Genomic DNA, 23,371 nt, shown 5'->3' with positions numbered 1-23,371 from the left:
AGAGGCAGAGTTACAAAGAGGGGGGGGGGGGGATAGGTCTTTCATTCACTGGTTCTCTCCCCAAATGGCTGCAATGACCAGGGCTGGGCTGATTCCAAGCCAGGAACTTCTTCCAGGTCTCCCACATGGGTGCAAGACCCCAAACATTTGGGCCATCTTCCCCTGCTTTCCAAGGCCATTAGCAAGGAGTTGGATCAGAAGTGGAGCACCTGGGACTTGAACTGGTGCCCAGATGGGATGCCAGTGTTGCAGGCAGAGGCTTAACCTACTAAGCCACAGAGCTGTCTCCCCCTTCACCCCCTCCTCCCCCCCTTTTTTTAAAGATTTATTTGAAAGGTAGAGCTAGAGAGGGAGATCTTCCATCTGTTGGTTCACTCCCCAAATGGCCGCAGCGGCTGGAGCTGGGCCAGGCTGAAGCCAGGAGACAGGAGCTTCTTCTGGGTCTCCCATGTGGGTGCAGGGGCCCAAGCATTTGGGCCATCTTCTGCTGCTTTCCCAGGCACATTAGCAGGCAGCTGGATTAGAAGTGGAGCAGCTGAGTCACCTACTGGTCCTCATGGGATGCCAGCATCACAGGTGGCAGCTTAACCCACAGCACCACACTGGCCTCCTCTGTGAGCTTTCTGAAGGAAGACTCCTCATGTGTCTCTAACTTACCACAGTCTAACTTCAGGTGACTCTAACACTTCACTTAAAAATTTTAATTGCACTAAAACACACATATAAAATTTACCATCTTAGTAATTTTTTTTTCATCTTAGTAATTTTTAGAGTGTACAGTTCAGTGAGTTAAGAACATTCACGTTGTGGGGGGTGGGGTTGGGAGAGTTGGTATTGTGGTATGATGGGTTAAGCTGCTACCTACAACGCCATCGGCAGGGGCTTAACCTGTCACACCACAATGCCATCATCCCATGTTGGTGCTGGTTCAAGTCCTGGCTGCTCTACTTCCCATTCAGCTCCCTGCTGGTGTGCCTGGAAAAGCAACAGAAGATGGCCCAAATGCTTGGGCCCCTGGCACCTCTGTGGGAGACCTGGAAGAAGCTTCTGGCTTTGGCCTGGCCCAGCGCAGGCCATTGTGGCCATTTGGAGAATGAACCAGTGGATGAAAAATCTCGCTCTTTTTCTGTGACTCTGCCTTTCAAATAAGCAAATTTTTCATATGGTACAATATATTTTCCATTTTTTTTTAAACTTCTGGTATCATCAAAGAAATCCAAGTGAAATCCAATGTCATGAAGCTTCCCCTTTGTCTTGTTCTAAGAGTTTTATAGTTTTAGCTCTTTGGGTCTTGGATCCATTTTGAGTTAACTTCTGTATTGGGTGTAGATTAACAGTCCAGGTCACTCTCCTGCTTGTGGACATCCAGTTTTCTCAGCACCACTACTGGAGACAGTCCTCTCCCCACTTAATGGTCTTGGCACCTTTGCTGGAAGTCATCCGACTGTATTTGTGAGGGTTAATTTTTGAGTTCCTATTCTATTCCATTTGTCTATTTATCTGTCTTTAGCCAGAACCATAAAGCTCAATTGTAACTGTGTTGTAAGTTTTGTCTTTTTGATGCTATTTATTGCAAATGGAATTCTTTTTGGATTGTTCAGTTAGTAGACTACCCTCTCAGGCCCTACTGGATGACAATCCCTTAGCCTTGGGCTGTTAGTCCACATGTGGCTGATGGGTGTTCCAGTGAACGGCAAGGTGGTGGGACCCTCTGCATCTCTCTCCCCTTCAGCAGAGCTCTGCGGATGCTGGCACCTTGCTCTGCCTGGGCCCTCGGCTGTCTTCTCCTGGAGTCGCCCTCTGTACACTGCTGCCTGGAAACTCACTTGACACACTGAGATGGACAATCCTGGGGCTGTCTCCCTTACTCAGGAATCTGGCTTTTGTTGCCTGCATCTTCAGAATGCTGTTCCCTATCACCCCCGACTCCCCAGCCCTCACCCTGGCACTGTTCTAGACAGGAGGATAAACCAAGTCTATTATTCCACCTTGGCCAAAAGCAAAAGTCTTTCTCATACTTATTTTAAAATACCATTTAAAAAAGACAAAATTGGATTATTTCTTCTTTGAACATCTCTTCCCTCCCCCTTTCAATCTGGCTAGTTTCCTCCTGGTATCATTTTTCTTGATCCACTTCTTACAAAATGGTTTTGAGTCTCAAGGCTAGGTGTCTTGGCAAGAATGCCTCCTCAGCAGGATGTCATGTAAGAGCGTCCCGCTTTCGGTGACACAAAACATGATGAGCAGGCTTAGGCTCTGCTGCTCTTCTCTGTCCATCAGCCTTAGCTCCTATCAGTTTCGCGTGTGATTTTAGGATCTAGTGACGATATCTGCCTAAGTCTGTCATTTCATGAAGGGATGCAAAACAGTAGTTTTCTAATTCTATAAAACATTTGTTACTTAAAATTCTTCTATAAGGTACTTTCCCTTATCAACTGGTTGGTTACTACTCAATGATTTGTATAGGGAAACCAGGATGAGTATTTTTTTTCCCCCAAAAATTGGCTTGTTGGGGCTGGCATTCTGGTACAGTGGGTTAAGCTGCTACCTGCGACACCAGCACCCCATACAAGGACTGGTTCATGTCTAGGCTGTTCTACTTCCAATCCAGCTCCCTGATAATGCACCTGGGTAAAAAGAGAAAGACAGCAAGCACTTGGGGCACCCACACAGGAGACGCAGATGGAGTTCCTGGCTCCTGGTTTTGGCCTATTCCAGCCCTGGCTGTTGTGGCTAGGGAAGTGAATCAAAGAATGGAAGAGATACATCTCTCTCTCTCTGTCTCTCCCTCCCTCTCTCTCCCTAACTCTGCCCTTCAAATAAATAAGAGCAATTGGTTCATCCTAATAACCTCCAGTTCCGGTCAGCTGCAAATTCTCTTCCTTGGATGCTGTGATTGCCTCTATTAGGCTGTCATACTGAGGCCCTTTCATTCCACCTCAGAACAATCTCCAGGAGCTTCCCTGCTTTATGGCACATGCTCATTTTATGCCTGTCCTGCCTTACCCTGGAATAAGCCACTTCCCCGAGGACCCCTGGTTGCTCTGGGTGGGAAACGGCATGTAGGGACAGTCCCACGGCATCCTGAGGGTAGAATGGGTAGAGCAGAGTCATTATGTTATTAAGAATGTAAAATGGTCATTTTCTAATTCTGTCATTCTCTGCATTTATTCATGGATATTCTTCTATAAACAGGGACACTGCGTTGTCATTGCTATGAACATAGGAGTTGTGTTTTTAAGAAAAAAATATAGGCTCATACTGACTCTTACAATTCAAAAATACGATTATAGGGTTATTATTCTTATTCTGAAAACCTTGGTTTCTAACATCATTACATAATTACAGCTTTGCTTTACCCTACAATATACGTAATAATTTTACAACAATAATCAACATTCTACTAACAAGAATGCTATGCAGCTTAGAATTTTTTGAACCTTTAGAATATATTCCAATAGAAACGCAGCATAAAAAAGTTCTCTAAAGGGGATGGTGTTGTGGCATAGTGGTAAAGCTGTCACCTGAGACATGCATCCCATATAGGCACTGGTTTGAGCCCCAGCTGCTCCACTTCTGATCCAGCTCACTGGCAATGGGCCTGGGAAAGCAGTGGATGATGGCCCAAGTGCTTGGACCCTTGTACCTATGTGGGAGACCCGGAAGAAGCTCCTGGTACTTGTCTCCTGGCTTCAGCCTGGCCCAGTTCTGGCCATTGAGACCATCTGGGGAGTGATCCAGCAAATGAAAGATCACTCTCTCTCCCCCCCCCCCCCTTTACTCTGACATTCAAATAAACTAAATAAATCTTAAAAAAAAAAAACTGTCTGCAAAACAATTCCTTTCTTTGTACATTTGTGCTACCACCCTGAAGTATATTTAGGTTAATTTATTCCCATTTATTTTCAATCTTAATTTTTTTTTAAAGTTATATAAAATATATAACGGTTCTGAAGTCAGAACCATAAAATCAGGCCCAATAAAGTCCCACTTCCATCTCTGGCTCGAAACTTTTTGTTTTATCCTTGTTTCCTTTTGAAAATTAAAGTTATGTATGTATGATATATGCATATGAGTGAAATTTTAAAAGTTCACAGAAAACAGAATTGAGAGAGAAGTTTATTCTGGTGCAAAACCATTTTGAAATACATGCATCTGAGAGGGTCTTCAAAGAAAGTTCATGGGAAATGTGTATTATGAAAGAACTATGGGGGCCGGCACTGTGGCGTAGCAGGTTAAGCTGCCGCCTGCAGTGTTGGCATCCCCTAAGGGTGCTGGTTCGAGTCCTGGCTGTTCCACTTCTGATCCAGCTCTCTACTATGACCTGGGAAAGCTGTAGAAGATGGCCCAAGTCCTTGGGCCCTTGCACCCATGTGGGAGACCAGGAGGAGGCTCCTGGCTCCTGGCTTCAGATTGGTACAGCTCCGGCTGTTGCAGCCAATAGGGGAGTAAACCAACATATGGAAGACCTCTCTCTCTCTCCGTCTCTCCTCTCTGTGTGTAACTCTCACTTTCAAATAAATAAATCTAAAAAAAAAGAAAAAACTACAGACGGATTTCAAATTATTATTATTTTTTTTAACAGTCAGAGTGGACAGTGAGAGAGAGAGAGAGAGAGAGAGAAAGGTCTTCCTTTTTGCCATTGGTTCACCCTCCAATGGCCGCCACAGCCAGCTCGCTACGGCCGGTACACTGCGCCGATCCGAAGGCAGGAGCCAGGTGCTTCTCCTGGTCTCCCATGGGGTGCAGGGCCCAAGCACTTGGGCCATCCTCCACTGCACTCCTGGGCCATAGCAGAGAGCTGGCCTGGAAGAGGGGCAACCGGGACAGAATCCGGCACCCCGACTGGGACTAGAACCTGGTGTGCTGGCGCCGCAAGGCGGAGGATTAGCCTAGTGAGCCGCGGCACCAGCCTCAAATTATTTTTGTACCACACCAAAATAAACATCCTCTAATTAATTTTCCATGAAATCTGAAGCTCTCATGTACATGGATACATACATCCACATACTTGCATATTTGAATGTGTTTTCATAAAATACTGTATTAGACCAAAGCTGCTCTGCACCTTGTGTTCTCCTGGTAGCAATTACCCTAAAGGTCTCACTCTGTAGGAGCATGCAGAGATCCTCAGAGCTCCTTTCTTTTCACAGCTACATGGCACTCCACTGCATCCAGAGTATTTCAAATGCTGATTCTACTGATGGATATCTGGGTATCTGAAGTCTGTCTTTCTTTCTTTCTTTCTTTCTTTCTTTTTTTTTTTTTAATTTATTTACTTATTCTAAAGGCAGGGTTACAGAGAGCGGGGGAGACAGGAAGAGAGGGAGAGAGGGAGAGACTTCCATCTGTTGGTTCAGTCCTCAAATGGCAGCAATGGCTGGAGGTGGGCCAATCCGTAGCCAGAAGCCAGGAGCCAGGAGCCAAGAGATTCTTATGGGTCTCCCATGTGAGGGGCCCAAGGACGTGGGCCATCTTCCACTGCTTTCCCCGGCCATAGCAAAGAGCTGGATCAGAAGTAGAGCAGCTGGGACTCGAATCAGCGCCCATGTGGGATGCCAGCATGACAGGCGGTGATTTTACCCACTATGCCACAGTACCAGTCCATCTCAAGTCTTTTGATATTATAAATAATAACATAATATATATACATGCATATTTGTCACTTTTTTAAAGTTTATCAACAAATTCCTACAAGGGAGTTACTAAGACAAAGGATAATCATACATGCAGTTGTCTACGCATTACAAATTCCTGCCACCCCACCACAGCAGTGGTAACACTTTACATTCCCACTAATGTATGAGCATGCCTGTATTCCCTATACCCTTGCCAAGGATATGTTGTCAAACTTCTGAATTTTTGCAAAATTGATCAGTAAGGAATTGTATTTCAGTATATTTTTAAGTCATATTTAATTTATAAGCCTCAACATCTTTTAACATTTTAAGGAGTATTTATATTTCTTTTTAGTGATACCTCTATTCAATTTTTATTTCATTTTTAAAATTTTTATTCACTTGTTTTTACTTTAGTTGAAAGGCAGAGACAAGGAGTCATCTTCCATTTGTTAGTTCACTTCTCAAAAGCTCACAGCAGCTAGAGCTGGGCTAGCCCAAAGCCAAGAGCCCAGAAGTCCACCCAGTTCTCAACCTGGGTGGCAGGGATCCAAATATTTGGGTTATCTCCTGCAACTTCCCAGGATGCAAATTAACAGGAAGCTGGATTGAAGTGGAGGAACCAGGCACTGTGGTGTGGGATGTGGGCCTTCTAGGTGGCATTTTCACTGCTGTGCCAAATGCCTTCAACCTGGCCCAGTTTTCATGTCGGATTTTCAATTTTCACTATACAGTGGGAACATTAGTCCTTTGTAATATAAATCATAAGTACCTTTCTCTAACTTGTCATTAATTTATCTTTTGATTTCCTTAACATTCTTCCTTTAAAAAAAATTTTTTTTTTGACAGGCAGAGTGGACAGTGAGAGACAGACAGAGAGAAAGGTCTTCCTTTGCCGTTGGTTCACCCTCCAATGGCCGCCATGGCTGGCGTGCTGCGGCCGGTGCACCGCGCTGATCCGATGGCAGGAGCCAGGTGCTTCTCCTGGTCTCCCATGGGGTGCAGGACCCAAGCACTTGGGCCATCCTCCACTGCACTCCCTGGCCACAGCAGAGAACTGGCCTGGAAGAGGGGTAACCGGGACAGAATCTGGCGCCCCGACCAGGACTAGAACCCAGTGTGCCGGCGCCGCAAGGGGGAAGATTAGCCTAGTGAGCCGCGGCACCAGCTTAAAGTTTTTGAATACAGTCAAATTTATCAAATTTTTCTTATTCTACTAGATTTTGAACCATAACAAAGTTTTCCAAATTCTCCATAAAAAGGCAAATTTAATCTATGTTTTCTAATATTTGTAGGTTTGTTATTTATAATTAGATCCCTGATTCATTCAAACCTTATCCTGATGTACAATGTGAGGAACCAAATTTTTTGTCTTTTTCTAGCTGTCCCAGAACTGTTGATTAAAAAAGCTCCTCTTTGCCCAATGATTTGAGATGAAACCTTTTATTACACAGTGAATTAAATTCCCAAAATCAGACCTCTCACTGCTATATGGGTCTGATTACTCATGGGTTAGCCTCTGGCACACTTCTAGGTGAGTGACTTTACTACGTATCATAAAGCTTGGTATGGCCACTGCCACGGTGTAAAGCAGAGTGCTTAGCCACCCATTACTGCTCTTCGTTTTCAAGGTTTTCTTGGCTATTTTTGTTTGAGATTAATTTATTTCAAAGGCAGAGTCAGAGAGAGACAGAGAAAGATCTCCCATCCACTGGTTCAATCCTCTGAAGCCAGGAGCCTGGAACTCCACCTGGGTCGCCCACGTAGGTGCAGAGGCCCAAGCACTGGGCCATCCTCTGCTGCTTTCCCAGGCCATTAGCAGGGAGCTGGTTCGGAAGTGGAGCAGCCGGGACTCAAACCAGCACCCATATGGGATGTCAGCACTACAGGTGGTGTCTTAACCTGCTGTACCACAATGCCAGCCACCCGGTTATTCTTAAGTATTTATTCTTTCATATATGTTGTATAATTACCTTGTCTAGTCCCAGAAAAATATTTGAAGGCACTTTTATAGGAATCAAGTTAAACTCATGAATTAATACAGTGATAATCAACAACTTTAATGTATTCAATCTTTCTAGTGGATAGGAAGGAGCATGGTGTGTCTCCTTCACATCACCTGAAAATAGAGGTAACTTTTCCGAGCGTCTTATATATCATACTATGTTCTCTTCTCCAGTATCTCCAGCACAATATTAAATAGCTGAGCACAAGCATCATTTTGTCCTGACTTAAGGGAGGTCTACACAGGACTCATCAAGATGTCAACTGAGCTTCTGGGTGGACGGCAGGTCCCTGCATGTGTGCTCACCAGCTGCCTCCAGGGCTGCTGTCCACCTTGGTCCTTCCTGAAGCCCTCCTTGGGTCTCTCTGGTCTTGTTTCATTTGCTTGCACATCAGCATATGGGGCCATTTCCCAGGGTCACCAGATGTTCTCAGATCTGTTTGCCCCAGTTTCCCTCAGGGTGAAGCTCTTTCCTCTTGAGGGTGGTTTGTGATTTCTGGTTCTTAGGATACTGGAGCCACCCCTTTCTTTCCTTGCACAACCTTGTGGGAAGCTCCAGGGTAGGCTTTGCAGCTGCAGCATCAGGCCTAGGCCACTCTGTGGGAAGCTCCAGGGTAGGCTTTGCAGCTGCAGCATCAGGCCTAGGCCACTCTCGTGGCAGTTTCTGGAGATACCTGAAGATGTTGTCCCTTTTGCTATCCTAGTGCTCTCTGTTTTTGCATTTTAAAAGGAATCTGAAGAGATTTAACAAAGTTGGGGGTCAGTGCTGGTAGAGTAGGCTAAGCCTCCACCTGGGGCGCTGGCATCCTTTATGGGCACCAGCTCATGTCCTGGCTACTCCTCTTCTGATCCAGTTCTCTGCTATGGTCTGGGAAAGCAGGGGAAGATGGTCCAAGCACGTGGGCTCTTGTACCTGCATGCGAGACCCAGAAGAATCTCTTGGCTGTTGGCTTCAGGTTGGCCTAGCTCCAGCCACTGTGGCCATTTGAGGAATGAACCAGCAGATGGAAGATCTTTCTGTCTTTCCCCCTCTATCTTTAACTCTACCACTCAAATAAATAAAATCTTAAACTCCCTACTTCCATCTTCTTCTGATTAAAGCCCTACTGGAGAGTTTCAAACAGAAATGTTCCTGGCCGGCGCCTTGGCTCACTTGGCTAATCCTCTGCCTATGGCACTGGCACCCCGGGTTCTAGTCCCAGTTGGGGCACCAGGTACTAGTCCTGGTTGCTCTTCTTCCAGTCCAGCTCTCTGCTGTGGCCTGGGAGGGCAGTGGAGGATGGCCTAAGCGCTTGGGCCCTGCACCCACATGAGAGACTGGGAGGAAGCACCTGGTTCCTGGCTTCAGATTGGTGCAGCGCCAGTTGTGGCGGCCATTTGGGGGGTAAACCAATGGAAGGAAGACCTTTCTCTCTAACTCTGCCTGTCCAAAAAAAAAAAAAAAAAAAGTGTTCTCCGAGATGTATGTTTTGGAGAATTGTACCCAACCTTCTGAGAAGACAGTAGGTGACAGAAAGACCAGAGACAGCGAGGCCAGGTAGGGCCTCTGCTTCAGAGGGAGAAGGCGGCCTCTTCGGGCACCCAGGAAGGAGAGGATTCAGGAGGTACAGCTGATGAACCTGCCTTCTGAGTGCAGTGGTGGCTGAGGCAGGAGGTCTAGAACAGTGATCCCAGGCATCTCAAAACCTCTGGCTCCACCTGTCATGTGGGAGTGTCAGAAAGTGAGGGCAGGGGCCAGCACTGTGGCACAGCGTGTAAGGCTACCACCTGCGATGTTGGCATTCCATGTGGGCAGTGTCACTTCCTGGCTGCTTTATTTCTGATCCAGCTCTCTGCTAATGCGCCTGGGAAAGCAGCAGAAGATGGCTCAAGTCCTTGGGCCCCTTGGGCCCCTGCACCCATGTGGGAGACCTGGAGGAAGCCCCTGGCTCCTGGATGTAGTCTGGCCTAGCCCTGGCCATTGTGGTCATTTGGGGAGTGAACCAACAGACGGAAGATCTCTCTCTCTCTCTGTTTCCCCTTCTCTCTCTCTAACTTTGTCTTTCAAATAAATAAAATAAATCTTAAAAAAAAAAAAAAAAAGAAAGCAAGTGAGGGCAGGTACTGCTAGGAGAGGCAGTTTAGCCTTCAGCAGCTGATGTGAATGCATGCAGGGGTCTAATGAGAGATCTCCCACATGTTTGAATATATCATTCTTTCTATTTCTGAACTTTCAAAATCTCCCTTGGGCAAAGCACAAAGAATGCAAGGCTTTAAAAATTATTTTGCACCAAAATAAACAGGGACTAACTTATTATAACATGTCATATAACAAGATCTCCTTTGAGGTACTAAGAAGGATGTCAGTTTGAAAAGAACTCCTATGAATTCTTCTCAAATTGAAATAAGAACAAACATCAAATTTATGGTGAAGCTTAGTGGAAGAATCAATTACTGATGCTTTATGGAAAATCTATGGGGACAATGTCACATAGAAATTGGTAGGTTACAAAAATAAAAAGGGACAAGATGATGTTGATGGTGGAGCCTGTAGCAACAGGCCATCCACATCACTTTGCAAGGAAAAAATTAAGCCTGATCGTGCCCTAATTGAAGAGGATAACGATTAGCAGCAGAAACAATAGCCAACACCATAAACACATCCCCCTGGTTCAACCTAAACAGCTGTAGCTGAAAAATTTAAGTGGAGCAAACCTTCTCCTTCATGGGTGCCAAGACTGTTAAGTCAAGATCTGCTGCAGGGAAGAACAAAGCTTTCAATGGAAATTTTAAACAAGGGGAATTAAGATCCTGAAGCATTTCTTCCAAAAATAGGAAAAGGAGATGACACATGTCTTTACTGGCACAATCCTGAAGACAAAACACAGCTGAAGCAATGACTACCCAGAGATGGAAGTGGTCTTGTCCAAGCAAAAGCAGACTGGTGAAGAGAAAGGGTCACTGTCTTAGTTTTTTGGATGCTCAAAGAATTTTGTGTATTGACTTTCTGCTTGTAAGGAGAAGTGTTCTGAGAAAGCCAAACAAAGCGTTAGCAGAAAAACACCCAGGAAGCCTCACCACACAGTCCTTCACCACAACATTGCTCTGTTTTACGTCTCTCATCAAACAAGGGCAATTTTGCCAAAGTCCTGACCTAGCTCTTTCTGCCTTCTTTGTTTCCTAGTCTTAAAAAGTCTTTAAGAGGCACCTACTGTTCTTCAGTTAATAAGTAAACAAGACTGTATTGACACGGAACAGACTGGTAATAAGCTGTTATCTTTGCTTTTGAAGTATCTTCAACTTGACGGAGCTTAGTTTTATCTTTCAATTCCATTTTCTCATGGACTTGTTGAGGTCCTTTCTTCCCCTTACTGTGGCACTCCTCTTTGTAGTTGGCCTCTTCTGGATTGTCCCTTAAGTTTTTTTTCTTTTTTTTTTTTTTAGTTTCATTTATGTAAAAGGTAGAGCAACACACACACACACATATACACACACCCAGAGAGAGAGAAAGATCTTTCATCCACTGGTTCATTTCCCAGATGGCCTCAACAGCCAGGGCTGGGCCAGGAGCCAGGAACCCCATTCAGGTCTCCCATGTGCTGAATAGAGGCCCAAGCATCCAGGCCATACATTGCCTTCCCCAGGCATGTTAGCAGGAAGCTGGATCAGAAGTGGAGCAGCAAGGATTTGAACTGATAGTCTGATATGGAATGCCACAATGGTTTAGCCTGCTGTACCCCAACACCATTCCTGTCCACTAAGCTTTAAATCCCTCCCTCAATGTTGTCTGTCATCTTTGACAGGTATCCCTCAGTTACAAATGGACATGAACACACACTCTTACTTGAATCTGCCTAAAAGCCACTATCTTTTTTAAGATGTTCTAATACCATCTGTAACCCACCAGCCCTCAAATGCCTAAAATGAAATACAGATTTCTTTTGTGAAGATCACTTTTTATTAAGGACTCTTGCCTTTATCTAAGCACCACACAATGAGGTCACTGTCTTCCAAGGTGTGGTCCATGGGGCAATACATTACACTGACCTTGATGCTGACTAATAATACGAGATGATGATCATGATGCTAAGAGTCTTCCAGCTTTATTCACCACATGGCACACAGATCCAGGCCCTTCACATATACTGACTCATGTGATCCTCACAACCATCCCACAAGGAAACAATGACATCATCCCCATCTTATAAAGGAGAAGATTGAGATACTGAGAGATTAAGTGATTTCCCAGACCAAAAACTGCTAAGTAGGCTCTATTCAGACTTGCTCAATCACTGGCAAGGTACAGCGGTCAGGAAGGGGCAATTTTTAAAAGTGCCCCCCTCAGCAAAGCAAAGCAAAAACAAGTGCTCCTTTACGGTCTTTTTGCATTCTAAAGTTTGAGACTGTGAAACAAGCATGTGGTCTTCCTTCTCCATTTCCTGCTGCCCTACCACTCCCAAGATCCCCCAAAGTTAAAAGTGTCTTTCTGTGCTAAGAAGCTGATGGACGCTGGCAGCTCCGGGTGGCTAGCTCCAATCTCCAGGGACAGGAGAAGGGCAGATGGCCAAGTCGATCACCAATGACCAATGATTTAATCAACTATGCCCATGTAATGAAGCTTCCATAAAACCAGAAAGATCTGGGTTTGGAATGCTACTGGGCAAGCAGTCAAAAAGAGAGTCCAGGAGGATGGGGTGCCAGAGAAGCTCCACGCCCCCTTCCATGCACCTCGGCCTGGGCACCTCCATCTGTATCCTCTGTTGTGTCCTTTGTGACTGTAACGCTGGTATGCACACACATGTTTCCTGGACAGACTCGAGGAAGGGGTGGTGAAAACCCTGTTTTACAGCCATTTAGAACAGTAACACAACCGGGGCCTGAGACCGGTATCCCAAGCAGGAAGGTGGCCTCATGAGACTCAGCCTTCAACCTGAGGGATCTGATGCTGGCTCCAGGCACAGTGTCAGAATGAGCTAGGGATCATCCCACTGGTATCCACTGAAGAATGTGATGGCAGATCACTTGGTGTGTGGGGAAACTCTGGACTTCCATGTCAGAAATAAGTGTGACTGTGTTGTGAGCATAACAGGAGAACCTGGGTTTGTTTTTTCTATATCTTCTCCAAGAAACTCACTCAACTAAAACTACTGACCCAAGTCTCCAAAGCATTTCCCACAATGCTCTTCCCACTCATACTCTCAGTACTTCTGATTGTGCTCAATTTCTTAGGCAATAAATCTCAAGTTTCTGTTTCACCACAGAATGTTTGATATGACAAATCCACAGGAATGAATCATTTTCTAAGGGAGAAAAACCAGACCCCCAGGTTTCTAATCTTCTCATCCAGTCCTTTCTTCCATGGCTGTGAAGGGCTTTGTCAGAGGCCAGATCCGCTTACCTCTCATTTGGTCAAAGCTGTCAATCAGACCAACTTGAACACTCTTCTATATCTGGAAGTGCCACAGTGTTTTTAAATTGGTAGACAACGATTTAACACAATGCCTGCTGCTCAATCTGACAGCGACATTTTGCTCCCAGATGTCGAAGACTGGTCCCTCTGACACACTCTCATCAGCCGTTGCCTGTCAGTGATCAGAGGTCCCACAGAGCCCGCAGGTCTATACCAGCGTGCAACCGCAGTGGGGCTTCTTTTCAACCCTGATGAAGTCCAGGTGCTGTGGACATCATTATTCTCTGATTCAAGCTGTCATGCAGCCGCACCCTTTCACCAACTCTTTCCCAAGGACTTCTGTGCCTGTGCTGACTCACCCCTCCCGCTGAGCACACAACCTCTCTTTATTATCTTTTTTGCTCTTTAGTATTTTCCCCCTTTCGCAGCTCCTTCCTCCCAAGCCTCTCATACCGGGAAAAACTTTGCATCACCCCACTGCTAACTAGCTTTGGATGCCTCCTAACTGCTCAGAGAGTAAGGTCTAACCTTCTCCTAGTGTGTTCCTCACATTCCTCCCACTTTCCTGATGTCTGTGCCACTCAGCTCTCCTGCCTCTCCTTTTCTCTCTCCACAGCGCTGTGGGAAAAGGTCTTCTTGTCTGACCTTCCTCCCAGTGTCTGTCTGATGAAGTCTCATTCATCTTTAAAACTCAGCTCAAATGTCACCAGCTCCTCTGTAAAGTATCCCTGACTCACCAAGAGTACTTTCATTCTGCCCAAAGAATAACTCCAAACCACACAGTGCTTTGATTACACCTGCTCATTCTTTAATTCATTTAAACATTTACTGAATCAGTGTGACATGCCAGGTCCCATGCCAAACCTCAGGGATCTAGAAGTGAATGTCCCTGAAACACACTCTGATCTTAAGAATGCTATCTGTGCTAAAATAAATAAGTAAATCAAATCTTAAGCTCTTGCTGTATAACATCTAAAAGACCCATATAGTCTGCATATGAAAAATGTTAATTTACTTACTTATTTATATGCTGACTATAGAGGCAGGATACAAAAAAAGCAGCCAAAATATTTGCAGTATCTTAAAAAACTAGTATAGTAACTTTTCAGTGCAATCACTTATTCCCTTTTTCTAGTTTTGCCCAGTAAACAAAATTCATTCTACCATCAAACAATGACAAAAAAATATTTTTTTATTATATAATCTTTTCTTAGAAGAAAAATCTTGCTATACAAGAGTACTTATAAAAGTTCATGGAGGCATTGGTTCTGCTTTGCAGCAGGTAAAGCTACCACCTGGACACTGGTTCATGTCCTGGCTGATTTACTTCTCATCCAGGTGCCTGCTGATGTGCCTGGGAAAACAGTGGAAGATGGCCCAAGTACTTGGGCCCTGCACCCATGTGGGAGACCTGGAAGAAGCTCTTGGCTCCAGATCGGCTCAGCTCTGGCCGTTGTGGCCATTTGGGGAGTGAACAATTGGATGGAAGATCTCTCTTTCTCTCTGTAACTCTGCCTAAAAATAAATAAATCTTTAAAAAAAGTTCAAGGAAAAATGTACATTATATGTGTGTGTATACACACACACACACACACACACACACATATAACCTATAGGATGGGCATTTGCCCAAGTGGTTAGGCACTGCCTGTGAAACCGGCATCCCAAATGGGTATCAGCTCGAAACCCAGATGCTCCACTTCTGATCCAGCTCCCTGCTAATGCATCTGGGAAAGCAGCAGAATATGGCCAAAATGCTTGGGTCCCTGCACAGACAGGGGAGACCCAGAAGAAGCTCCTGGCTTTAGCCTGGCCCAGGTCCAGGCCTAGCCACAGCTGTTGCAACCATTTGGGGAGTAAACAGCAGATGGAAAATCTCTGTTTTTCTCTCTCCCTCTCTAACTCTGCCTTTCAAATAAATAAATAAATCTTAAAAAAAAAAAAAAAACACAAAGAAATGGGCTGGGATGCCCACATCCCATACTGGAATTCCAGGATTTGCCTCCTGGCTCTAGTTCCAAGCTCCAGCTTCCTGCCAATGCAGACTTTGAGAGACAGCAGGTGGATGGCACGAGTAGTTGCTGGGTTCCTGCCACCCACATGGGAAACACAGACTGAATTTCTTACTCTTGGCTCTGGCCATAGCCCAGTGTCATTCACTGAAGGAAACGGAGAACTGAACCAGGGGATGGAAGCGCTTTCTCTCTCTCCCATCCAAGTACTAACCAGGCCCAACCCTTCTCAGCTTCCGAGATCAGACGAGACTGGGTGAGTTCATGGTGGTGTGGCTGAAGACTCCCTCTCTCAAATTTAAAAACATTTAGAAAACTATGCATGGATTTCAGATCTTTTGCACCCAAACAAGCTTATCTTTTAATCCCATTTTCATGAATTTTTTGAAATAACCTTATACACACAATATCACCTTCCTCTGATTTAGAGGGGCAAAAGCTTTTGAGCTTGTGAACCTGCCATTTTTCAAAGATTCACGGTGTACATGCACAGGACCACGCAGTGCTCCTGTGCTGACATAGGGGTTCCCTCTCTAGTCAGGTACTCACTAACCTCCCAAGGTGAAAATTGGCAGTAGTAGCACATCTCATTTCAGCAGCCTGGAGATATTTATAAAGCCAACAACCACTACACACATGTCTGGCCAGAAGCTTTTGCAAATTTTAAATTCTTTATGTAAGCATTTTCATAGGGACTTTTCCTAAGAGACATTCTAAACCCAGGAGTCCACTAGGTTGTGTTTTTTTTTTTATACTTGCCCTACTCTTCAAGAGTTAAATAAAACTTTTATTGTTCCATTTTAGGAATCAAATCTGACTCCTCTGGGATTAAGGGCACAACATTAATTATGTCATTGTTAAAAACCTAACATTTTTCAGAAAATCTTTTTTTTCTGACAGGGAGAGAGAGAGAGAGAGATAAAGAGAAAGAGAAAGAGACAGGTCTTCCTTCCATTGGTTCACCCCCCAAATGGCCGACATGGCTGGTGCTGCACTGATCCAAAGCCAGGAGCCAGGTGCTTCTCCTGGTCTCCCATGTGGGTGCAGGGCCCAAATACTTGGGCCATCCTCCACTGCACTCTCGGGCCACAGCAGAGAGCTGGACTGGAAGAGGGGCGAAGAGGAGCGACCGGGACAGAACCCGGCGCCCCAACCGAGACTAGAACCCGGGTTGCCGGCGCCGCAGGTGGAGGATTAGCCAAGTGAGCCGCGGCGCCGGCCCAGAAACTCCTTTCAACATAGGGTAGCAAACATTACTCTTCTGTGTGAAATAATTGTCACTGGAAGATGACATGGAAGTTCATCATCAGCCTTTCTCCAGGTTATCTGTGCCTGAACAGCATTTAGATGTCTTGCAGCAGTTTTCAGTAAGAGCAAACTGCAGACACTTAGCAGTAAGCTACAGTCAGAGCATCAGATTCTCATATCCCACGTACAGTGCCCTCAGCTAGGACTATTACTCCACGCTTAGCAAGGCACTGACAACACATGGCTCTCTACGAGCACACTCTGTACAAAGAACGGCTTAATGATAACTGTTTGATGGAGAAAACCAGTGTCCTTCCCTAAACCCACTGCTTTTCCTTTGCTAATAGTTCTGGCTTCTGTTTTAAAACAGCCAAAGGCCTCAACCAGTCAAGTTGTTGCCACCTTCTTATTAAACTTTAATAAGCTAGGCTTTTTAAGCCACATAAAAATTTCATCAAGCATTTTTCAACCTTAGGAAAACGGAAGGAGGAGAAAAGGTCAGAACATCCCTTCCCACTAAAACGGTGCCTGGAGAAGCAGTCAGCCGCGAAGCAAGTGCTAGGAAACTAGCTCCAGCGTGTGGCCTGCGCCAGATGGCGGCTGCATTCACTCCTTCATTGCATGCAGGACCCACACTGGGTGCTAATTAAAGCGCTGTCTTCAAATAGCAGGCTCCTGGGACAACCCTGCGCCTGCTTTCCCGAGTCCTCCATGTGCTTTCATTCAGCCTGTGGCTGCAGGGCAGCTCTGTCGGATGCAGCATTTCAGTGCAGCTCTTGAGCAATATGCTCTCAGCTTTTTGTATGACAACAGATTTGAAACACAGATCTTTAGTTTTTACAGAAAGGCAGGTCACATACTGTAACACAGAAAGAGTCTGGGGACCCTAAGACTTGAGGCATGCAAGATGGTGCATTCTGCGCTTCCTTACTGCCTCCCATCCATCCCAGGTGACATGCTGCAGGAAACTCCAATCTGGAACTGCCAACAAGGACCAGCACCAACACACTCTAAGAAAAGCCTGATTCTACAGGGCAAAGTGCCAGGAAAGGGGCAGCCCACCACCAGAAAACCTCTGGGCAGCACCTGACCTCCTGCACCACACACCAAGGAGCACTGACCCTGCTCCTGCCGCCAAGGTGTTACCAGCACCCAGCAGGAAGGTGATCCCTCCCAGCTCCTCCCTGAAGCAGGCTGAGCATGCTGAGCTAGTTGACATTTACAGAACACACCACCCAAGGGCAGAAGAGTTCCTCAGGCACCTATGAAACATTCACGAAGACAGACCATGTCCTAGATTCTAAAACAACCCTCAAGAAACAGAAGAAATGAAATCACAGAGTATTTTTATGATCAGAATGGAATCAAACTAGACATCAGGAACACTATGATAACAGCAACATCTTTAAACAACCGAAAATTAAGCAACATGCTTCTAAATAATACGTGGGTAAAGAGGAAGTCTCAAAAAAATACATAGAACTGAGTGAAAATGAAAATACAAAAAACAAAATATGTAGGACACAGCTAAAGAAGCTCAGAAAATAAAGTACTAAATGCTCACATTTAAAGCTTTTAAAGACAATCACAGAATGAAATGTAAACTAAAGCTATAAAGCTTTCAGACTATCTATCCATCCATCCATCTAATAAGGAGGCAGGCCACCCCCGGAGTCACTCCCCAATGCCTGAAATGGCCAGGCACAGGACCAGCATCAAAGCCAAGAGCTGAGAGCCGGGAAGGCAATCCAGGTCTGCCTCAAAAGTATATAAACACTGAAAGGGAAAATGGGTAAAATGTTCACAGCTGGAGAATCTGAGTGAAGGGAATACTCTGCAGTATTTGTGCAACTTCTTTGTGTACCTGAGGTTATAAACAATTACAGCTTAATAAATAAAAACTTTGAAGGTGTGAAAGACATTGCAGAGAGCTTGGTGTGTAAATGTTTTATGTGCAGATGTTTTATACCTATTTTCAGATGAAGAGACAGTTTGAGAAGCTAAAGCAAACACCCAAAAGCCATCACAGGAAACCAGTGGGAAGGGAGGATTTGAATTCAGGCCTATTCCCAGAAGCCTGTGCTTCTCTCACTAGAATGAGGAAGGAAGAAAATCCCAACTCCACCATGGGGCTTAGGGTAGGATGTCTTTATATAAAAACTGGCTTCAAACCCTTCACTCTCTTGGTACCCCATGAAGTCTAGGCAGGGGAACCTAACATCTGGAAGCCAGCTCCTGGATGGGATGTCTGTCTGCCACGTATCACTGAGGGGAGCTCCAGCTGCAGACCCCCACTCTAGGGCAGCACACTTCCTCTGCTGTCAGCACTTCATGTGCTGACCATGTGGACAGTCACTTCTGCAGCTCCTCACCACTGCACCTTGAGGTTAGACAAGACCTGGAACTTACTTTTAAATGGTTATTTTTTCTGAACAGTATGGGAAGGCTGTACTGTGGTGAAGCCTCCCTCTCCTCCCAGCTCCCCTCTCCAGAGACAACCAACATTATGAGTTTAAATTTCCCCAATTTAGTAAGACAATCTGGACCACGCTGTGATCCTAAGTTATCTACCCGAGTAGAATGGCCTAAATGATCACTGTAAGTCTAACAATTTCCTATTTTAGGCATTTAGAATAACCTATAAATATCTGTAGAAAAATGTCTTAAACATGAAAACAAGAGAGGCTTACAACTTAGGCTTTTAAGACAGAAAGGTATGTAAGCTGCATGGTCACAACAATGTCTGTGACACAACACCTGTGGAGTGCTGGGAGCTCACCTGGTTCCTATCGCGTGCATTTGTGTACCTGATCTTCTGAATGAAGTAGAATATGAGCCACGCTGAAGAAATAATCATCAACACAATAAAGGATATTGACACGAAGACTAGAGAGCCACGGCTGAAGTTCTTTGGCGGCATCCGAGTTCCAACAGCAATTGTCATTTGAACAGAGATGTTTTTCTCCAGATAACTCAAAATATCCTTACCCCTCAATTCTGTTATCATGACAGCAATGATATCTCCAGTGCCTGTAATGTAAAATAAACACATATGCTCAAGGGACATTTACAATTTACAGAAACATCAGACATAGAAAGATGGCACTTAGAAAAACTACCACCAATTTTTCTGCTAATGGAAAGGGTTTGCAAATTCAACTGAAACGGACTTGCTGCTGGACACATGGTGCTGAGTCGGGGTGTGCGGTCTGCTGTGCAGCAGTGAGACTTCCACAGACACGAGGTGCGAAGCAGCAGTGGTGCTCAGAATCACATCCACTGTCTCACAGCAACACTTACAGCACAGATCACTAAACCAGCCAAACGTGATAACAGAGAGCAACACAACATATTACATAGCAATAGAGTCGTGGCTACAGCCTTTTCTATCTTAAAATGATCTTCAGAAAGTCCTAGTTCCATAAAAAAGGAGAATAATGCTGTTTTTTATTGTACAAACTGGAATTTCTTGCACTGATCATTCTAAGAAACCAAGAGCCCATACTATATGCAGAACTAGTACAAGGAACAGAAAGGTGTCCAGGATGTGGAGCTCTACAACATCAGAGACCAGGGACATACACCTGTTAATAGAGTTTCACGACTCAGTGTCAAAGGGGGTACCTTTTAGTAGTGACATTTGAAACTAATGTTGGTCTTAGGCCTAGACCTGACTGGATCCAATCCAGTTTACCCCAGAACCTCCTGGAAACCAAACCCTTCTTAAGACAGGTCCAAGCTTTAAGATTCTACACCAGGTTGGCTTCAAAACACTTCCACTTTCTGATAGCTGTCCAGAAGTCTGCTCAGAGCCACAAACCATACAAGTTAATAATAAGATGGTCTTAAGCTGCCTTCTAGTCACCTGCTTCTTTTCCCTCGCCTGATTTCCATAGGCAGCGACATCTTAAAGGCAAGCGCCCGCCTCTCTTAGGGACAGCAGGAGACTGTAGTCCCCTTCCTTCTCCACAAATGGAGTGGCTTCCCACTTTCTTTAAGGCCGTAGAGGTCTTCCTATCACCAAGGTGGCTGTCAAAGGAGAGTAAGCGTTTTACTTTGGGAGACAAAAATGTAATCACTTATTTGAATTTGAATAAGGTATGTACTTCTGAATGTAAGCTACCAAACCAAACCAACCAGCATAGCCCCCAAAACTTCACATTCCAAAGGCTTTGTCAATAAATATTAAGCAAAAAAATTTGGTTGCATATGTTCATTTATCATATTTGGTTAATATGACCATTTTTGTGTTACATGCTGTCAAGAGACTATGAGCAATTGAAAAAAATTTAGTAATAAGTTTTATGAAGTACATAATCCAGTGGAACATGTAACTTTGCATTACCTTATTCAAAATTGTCCCAGCTCTTTATCAGGACAGCAGTTTACCAGAATATTGATTAAAAATCCATACACAAAAAAGAAAACTGCAAAATTTAAGCCAGCAAGGAAGTTAACATCTGATCATCTTTCTGAAATAAGAGTTCTGATCAGTAAGTTAGAGAAAAATCATAAAATAATGTTAAATCATTTTAAAATTCCATTTAAAAACGTCAGGATTGTGCTTTTAACAGGCTTTCCAACAGGCAATGATCTGTGGTACAAGGTACCAGGTATGGCTATAAAGTAACTGAGACGGATCCCATGAACAACATATGACAATCAGTCTCATTGCTTTATAATCACACCAGGTACAAATGGTTTTAGAAATCAGCTCCCTCCTGAAGACCCAAGCTGGAAGCAACAGGGAAAGCTAAACAGGTAGCCAAAAAAAAAAACACAAAAAACAAAACAAAACAAAACAAAAAACAATCCAGGTAACTACACTCAAAGAACATAAGATGAGCACGCCAACTAATTTTAATTGGAACGCTGTCTGGAAAAGAAACGTTTAGTTATTCCAACCACCCATTCAAGTTCAATGGTATTTATTCAGCACATACTATGATCAAGGCTCCTTTCACCTCTTAAAGAGTATGGAAAGTCCATGCTTTTGATGACATGAAAACGGCATCCGCTCTCAGGAGGGCAAAGGAGAATCACAAAGGGACTAGAGAGAGGAGCTCGAGCTGACCATACATGGTCTGGTCACACTTGCACAGAGGAGGACACTAAGCCACCGCTGACCAGGCAAAATGAGAAACAAATACAGCAGATCATCAGAGTATCAGCGAAGGCACTGGGTTCTTAATCATCTTAAACTCCTTACAGAATCTGACAAAAGTAACATCAGGGCCCCCTCCCAGAAGAAAAGCCCCCCTTCCTCTTTAAAGCACATCTGTGTTCATAGGCTGTGACTGAAGGATGCATCAGACACCTGACTTTTAAAGATTTGGGAAGTCTTGCCCAGTTTCAGGAGGGATATTAACACCAGAGGAAATGTGAGCTTCAGGATGAAATTAGGGTTAGATCAAACGGTCAGTGACTGGTCAGAGGTGAGGCAGCTAGACTGTAATGATGCAGGCATTCAGGCAGAGAGGACAAATATTTGGCATACCCATCACACTCCCACATCCTAAGTCCCGGGAAAACAGCACTAACAATGGATATGGCCTCAGAATCACATGCGTTTCAACATGTCTGGCACCATTATCAGAGACAACTGAGTAAAATCCGACTTGTGATTTCTGCTCTCAACTACTTTCTTCAAACGCTCTGTTATTTCTTAACATGCTTCCTATGCTTCTACTGCTTGGGTTTGGCTGCTTCAATACAAAATTCTGTTCTTTCTCCTTTTGAGTCCAAAATACAGTTTCAACACTACTTGAACACCCATATGCCTCTTATTTAGAATTGTCAGCTGGTAATATTTTGTCTTTTGTATATTTATTTATTTTTGCTGGACCAATGGAGAATTAATTTGAAACATTTCACCCTTAAATACATAGCAGTATCTCCTAAGAACAGTTATTCTACATGCACACAACACATTTATTCATATTCAAGATATGTGACATTTAATAATACACAGCCCACAGGCAAGTCTCTTTGAGGGTCCTAAAAATGACTTTCGCGGCTGTTCGGCCTTGTTTAGGGATCCAATCAGGAGCTGTGGGTGCTGCTTAGGTGCTGCATTTCTCTGACCTGACACAGCTCCTCAGTCACTTCTGGTCTACTGTTCATGAAATAGAACTTTTTGAAGAGTCCAAGCCAGGGGCCAGTGTTGTGGTGCAGTGAGTTAAGCCACTGCTTGAGATGCATGCATCCCACAACAGAGTGCCAGCTGAATCCCATATGCTCTGTTTCTGATCCAGGTCCCTGCTAATGAGCCTGGGAAGGCAGTAGATGATGGCCAAGTATTTGGGAGACCCCAACAGAGTTCCTGGCTCCTGGCTTCAGCCTAGCCAGCCCTGGCTGTTTTGTGTATTTGGGAAGTCAACCAGTGGACAGGAGATCTCCCTTTCTCATTCTGCCTTTCAAATAAACAAACACATAAATAAATTTTTTTTTTTTAAAAAGTGTCCCAGCTGGATGTTCTGAGAGTTACTCGGGCTGGATTGGTCCACTTGCTTCCTGACTGGGTCTCTGAAGGAAACCTGCAGCGCTGGTCTCCTTCCTTTTCAGTGTACTGCATCAGGAGACACTGGTCAGGCTGAATTTGGTGCCGATGACAAGCTTAATCTCTTGGCTAATATGGTACCTGCCAGACTTCTCCACTACAAATGAATGCCTCTTTTTAATCAATAAACAACCGTCGGACAATACTTTCAGATCGTGTGAATAGTCAGGCAAAGCTCTTAGCATTCTTGGATGCTCACCTAAATCAGTTACTGCAGCAGTATTTTTAAAAAACTGTGATTTTTTTTTCTAATGCTGTAATTTCTTCCACATTTTGTAATATTATTCTGTATGCATTAATAGAATTTTCTACTCATCTTTTTTCCCATTAAAATTAAAACTGCATGGCAGGCAATTTTTCAATCAATAGGAACCTCCTAATCTGGTGGGAGAATGTGTGACCCTGTTATAATCCTAAGGGAGTAGCAGGTTTGAGGCCACCACAAGTGACCTCTCAGAGTTCACTGCCTCTGGGCTCTGGAACCAGGTTTGGGGCAAATCCCAACATCACACAGAACCTCTTTGAGCTTACCTTTCTTTT

The 23,371-nt window shown here is 44.5% G+C and overlaps 1 protein-coding gene and 1 non-coding gene across 7 annotated transcripts in view; both read right to left on the bottom strand.

Moving 5' to 3' along the window:
* RNF130 (ring finger protein 130) overlaps nucleotides 1-23,371 on the bottom strand; it is a 141,288-nt gene that overhangs the window by 55,633 nt on the left and 62,284 nt on the right. For 3 of the 6 annotated variants that reach the window (XM_008274988.3, XM_008274987.4, XM_008274991.4), the window contains exons 3-4: nucleotides 19,052-19,302; nucleotides 3,007-3,084 (exon numbers count right to left, since the gene is read on the bottom strand). In XM_008274988.3, coding sequence (XP_008273210.1) covers nucleotides 3,007-3,084; nucleotides 19,052-19,302 — 329 coding nt within the window. The remainder of the gene's footprint in view (nucleotides 1-3,006; nucleotides 3,085-19,051; nucleotides 19,303-23,371) is intronic. The other 3 variants (XM_008274990.4, XM_008274989.4, XM_070076507.1) reach the window with 1 other exon arrangement.
* MIR340 (microRNA mir-340) lies at nucleotides 20,890-20,954 on the bottom strand. The gene has a single exon (NR_162609.1). It is a non-coding gene; the product is annotated as a microRNA mir-340 (primary transcript).

The sequence above is a fragment of the Oryctolagus cuniculus genome, chromosome 6, assembly GCF_964237555.1.
Source record: "Oryctolagus cuniculus chromosome 6, mOryCun1.1, whole genome shotgun sequence".
Taxonomy (NCBI): Eukaryota; Metazoa; Chordata; class Mammalia; order Lagomorpha; family Leporidae; genus Oryctolagus; species Oryctolagus cuniculus.
Note: the sequence above shows the minus strand (reverse complement) of the source record. Positions and strands in the feature narration are given on the sequence as shown.